Source organism: Diabrotica undecimpunctata, chromosome 9 (genome assembly GCF_040954645.1).
Source record: "Diabrotica undecimpunctata isolate CICGRU chromosome 9, icDiaUnde3, whole genome shotgun sequence".
Classification (NCBI taxonomy): domain Eukaryota; kingdom Metazoa; phylum Arthropoda; class Insecta; order Coleoptera; family Chrysomelidae; genus Diabrotica; species Diabrotica undecimpunctata.
The window spans coordinates 50,449,661-50,453,850 of record NC_092811.1 but is presented as its reverse complement, the minus strand read 5'-3'; the positions used below and the strand labels follow the sequence as shown (position 1 = coordinate 50,453,850).

Below are 4,190 nucleotides of genomic sequence, written 5' to 3'. Positions count from 1 at the left end.
TGCTACTGACAGAGAAAGAGCATGAACAGTATATTCTAATTCTTTGTCAATTGGAGTTTCGGTTTTTATAAAAGATCTGCAACATACATTTTTGACCCCGGTAAATATTCAACTTTAATGTTATATTTTAACAATTTTAACAACATTCTTTGTAAACGAGCAGATACATCATCAAGATTCTTTTTAAAAATTGAAATTAATGGCTTATGGTCTGTGTGAACAAGTATTTCACGACCATATATCCAGAAATGAAATTTCTCACACGCAAATACTATGCCCAAAAGTTCTTTCTCAATTTGAGCGTATCGAATTTCAGAACTATTCATTGAACGAGAAGCAAAACTTACAGGATGCATATCTTGCAATAACACACTTCCAATACCTTTACTAGAGGAATCTGTTTGAATTAATATAGGTTTATTGTCATCAAAAGGTTTTAAAATTGGTTTATTAGTTATTGTATAAGTGCCTTAAGTGCATCCAACTCTTTTTGGTGAGAGTCATTCCACTGAAATTTTACATCATTTCGTGTCAAATTTCTCATATTTAATTGAGATAAGTTTGGCAAAAATTTTGAAAAAAATTTAAACAGTCCTAGTATTCTAAGCAAATCTTTTTTGTTTAATGGCTTTTCAATAGCCATGACAGCTTCAATATTTTTTTTAGAAAGTTGTATACCATTGCTTGATATGTTTGTTCCCAAAAAATTTACCTCACTTAACTTGTATTGCAATTTTTCTAAATTAAATTTAATATTGTATTTTAAGGCCCTTTCTAAAATTTTTTTAAAAGCTTCATCATGCCCTTTTTCATTCATACCACAACAAATCAAATCATCAAAATATATGTAAACATTAGGAATATCCCCAAAAACCTCCATATTTTTTTTTGAAAAATTTCAGGAATACTGCTAAGTCCAAACGGAACCCTGTTAAACTTGTACCTACCAAATGGTGTATTGAAGGTGCACAAATCAGAACTTTTTTTACTTAATTGTAGCTGCCAAAATCCATCCTTCATATCAATTACTGAAAATGTAGTTTTACCATCCAGCTGGCTAAGAAGCTAGTCACATTTTGGAATACTATAGATTTCCCTACAAATGTAAAGATTTAAAGGTTTAGGATCCAAGCACAGTCGTAGTTTACCATTAGGTTTTTCAACTATCATCAAAGAATTAACCCAATAAGTAGGATATTCTACTCTTGATATAATATTTTTTTGTTCCAGATCATTAAGTGCAACTTTTAATTGATTATGTAACGCTAATGGTACCCTCCTTTGTGCCTGAATAACTGGCTTTGCATCAGGTTTTAACTTAATGTCAACCATGCCTGGAATGCAACCTAATCCCTCAAAAACTTCTGGAAACATTTTATGTAATTCATTAATATTTTTTGGCAAAGTAATATTTGAATGAAATAACTTATTCTGCACTGTATTTATACGTGAAATCATATTAAATTCAATACAATCTGATAATCCTAAAAGAGGTTCTGTATTTAGATCTACAATAAGAAACTGAACATCTTTAACGTGATTTTTATAATAACATTTTAAAGTAGCATAACCTAAAGGCTTCGATTTAAAATCTCCATATGAGACAATTGTTATTGATGATGGGGTTATATCTTTTTGATCTAGCCCCACCAATTTAAAATATTTTAATGGCAAAATGCTTGACTCAGCCCCCGAGTCAAGCTTAAATACAATATTCTTATCAATAATTCTAACGCTTTCATACCAACTTGAAATTTTATTAGATTGTTTGCTTTCCCAAACAAAAACATGATCCTCATGAGAAAGGTGATCTTCATTACTTACAGTTTCCACTTTACTTGTTTGTGCAGTTGCTGCCATTTCATTTACAACTTCAACTTTCCTGGCTTGATTTTGTGATATGTTTTTATCTTTCCAAAAACACATCTTTGCAAAATGTCCTCTTCTTTGGCACACTGAACATGTTTTATTAAAGGCTGGACATTGTCGGATAGGATGTTCCATATCACACCTTCGGCATTTGATTTTTCTTAAGACATTAACCTCTGTAGAATCATCATCTGCTAATAGTTTTATATGTTGTTTTGTCACTTCTATTGACTTACAATAATCCTGTATTTGTTGTAATGTCATATCAGGCTCTCTTAACAACTTTTGTTGTACTTGTTTATCATGTACACCCAAAACAACTCGGTCTTTTATCATGCGTTCACTATAAGATGTTTTGCATTCATCATTCTGGCATAAAAAACTACAATTATCAGCTTGATTTTTAAGTTCTGTAACAAATGCATCCACAGTTTGATCCTCCTTTTGTGTAATATTATTAAATTTGAATGTTTCCATTGTCACATTTCTTTTTGGGAGAAAATATTCATCAAAATTATTGAGTACATCCTCCAGACTGGTTTTCTTGTCTTTGGGAAAAGTATTATATACATCTAAACATGATTCCCCCAAACTGTGTAACAGTAATGCAATTTTAATTTTTTCCTGTGCTGAATCCTTTCCTGCTGCTAGGAGATATATTTCAAACCTTTGTTTCCATCGCGGCCATTTGGTTGGATCGCTTACATCAAATGTTTCTGGTGCCCTGCACTCCATTTTATCAATTTCCTAGAGGTTTTCCAAAAACTAGAGTGGATAAACGCCCCTTCGTATTTCTCGTATTCACACACTTTCTGCTACGAATCGCCACTTACAAGCACGTTAAAACACACTTGATACCATGTTTTATTTCGTTGGTGGTGGATATTATAAAAATAACTATTCTGGAGAACTTTATTTTCTTTTTTTTTTTAAACATATAAACTTATATTACGGGCTCTAACTAGCGGCCATCATTGTTCTCTGTCAGCTGTCAGCTTAAGCTGTCTACACACTAAAGTTCATGATCTTAAGCTGCATACAGACTAACACAAACAGTAATGTCTAAAATACAACTTAGATTCTACTCTAAACATAAAACTTAATTCTTAAATATACAACAAGTCTTCCCTGTGTGTTTTTAGCATTAATAATTCAAATGGTTTGTCCTTATAAATTTCTTTCAAATGAAGCCAATTAATTTTTTTCTCCAAACGTAAAATTTTTTCTCCAGACGTATCTCTTTTGCGGTTCGAAATAAGCTTTTCTGTATCTTTAATTCTAAAAAATTTTCCTTTTGCCTTTTCGTAACCTGTAAGGGATTTTTTTACGAGTTTTTTATATTTATGTAATCGTTTTTACTGTAGATTCTTTGCTGTAACTTTAACCCTTTACGGTCGATGTTGTGGTTTGGCGTACAAGTCGTTGGCATGTAGTACATGCCTACTGAACTACGTATCACTGTTTGACACATTAAAGTGGACTGAGGTCGTCGTGGCCATTTAACTAGTCTAATATTTCTGACAACATTATTTAAAATAGTCCTATCTTTTATTTTATTTTTTCTAAAGTATTTATATGTGGTAGAACTGAACAAAACATGTTGAGAAAACAAGCTACAAGTTGAATTTAAAATTAAATGATCTGTTTATTATATCCCTCACTTGGTTCAAATAAAAATCATGTTTTTATACTACAATTTATTGTCAATTTGTTTTTCAGTTATAGTCCTGCAATGCATGGTATTTTTCAAAACAATTGCCGGCGTATAAAGCAGGTCATCCTGGGCACGACTTACAGAAGTAGTTGGTAGTTTTCCGTCCACCTGGTTTTGTTCTATCACAGTATACCTTACAATCTGAGTTGCTTCTCGAAATTATTGCATGAAAATTCCCATATAATCGAATATTGTTATTAATGTTTGCAGTTCTTCGTTTTGCCTTACTTCTGAAATCTCCTAACAAATGTAAAAAAATTATTTTTCTGAAGTTTCGCGATCGATAATTTGTTTCATTTTTTTTCTGACCGATATAACATCTTAGTTGGGCAGAAATATTTACAGATATTTATCGTGCGGTGGGGAGAAACTTTTTTCTGTATGTGGGTTAAATTCTTGTAATTGATCATTGAGAAAGGCACATACGACAACGTAATGCAAGTTTTTTCAATATTTAGCTACATAAATTTTCATGGTTCATAGGCGGGTAATATGTTTTCGTATAGGGCAATAAAAAAATAAAATATAATTGTTAATATAATTGTTACATTTGTTAAAATCTGAAAAAGGATTAACCAATTTAATAGTAAAAAAATTACAACCAGTG

The 4,190-nt window shown here is 31.3% G+C and overlaps 1 protein-coding gene across 1 annotated transcript; it reads right to left on the bottom strand.

The window, feature by feature from the left end:
• Window positions 1-1,065: 1,065 nt before the first annotated feature.
• Window positions 1,066-2,604, bottom strand: LOC140450694 (uncharacterized). Its single transcript, XM_072544362.1, has one exon. The coding sequence runs from the start codon at window positions 2,602-2,604 to the stop codon at window positions 1,066-1,068; it is 1,539 nt and encodes a 512-aa protein (XP_072400463.1).
• Between the last annotated feature and the right edge of the window lie 1,586 nt (window positions 2,605-4,190).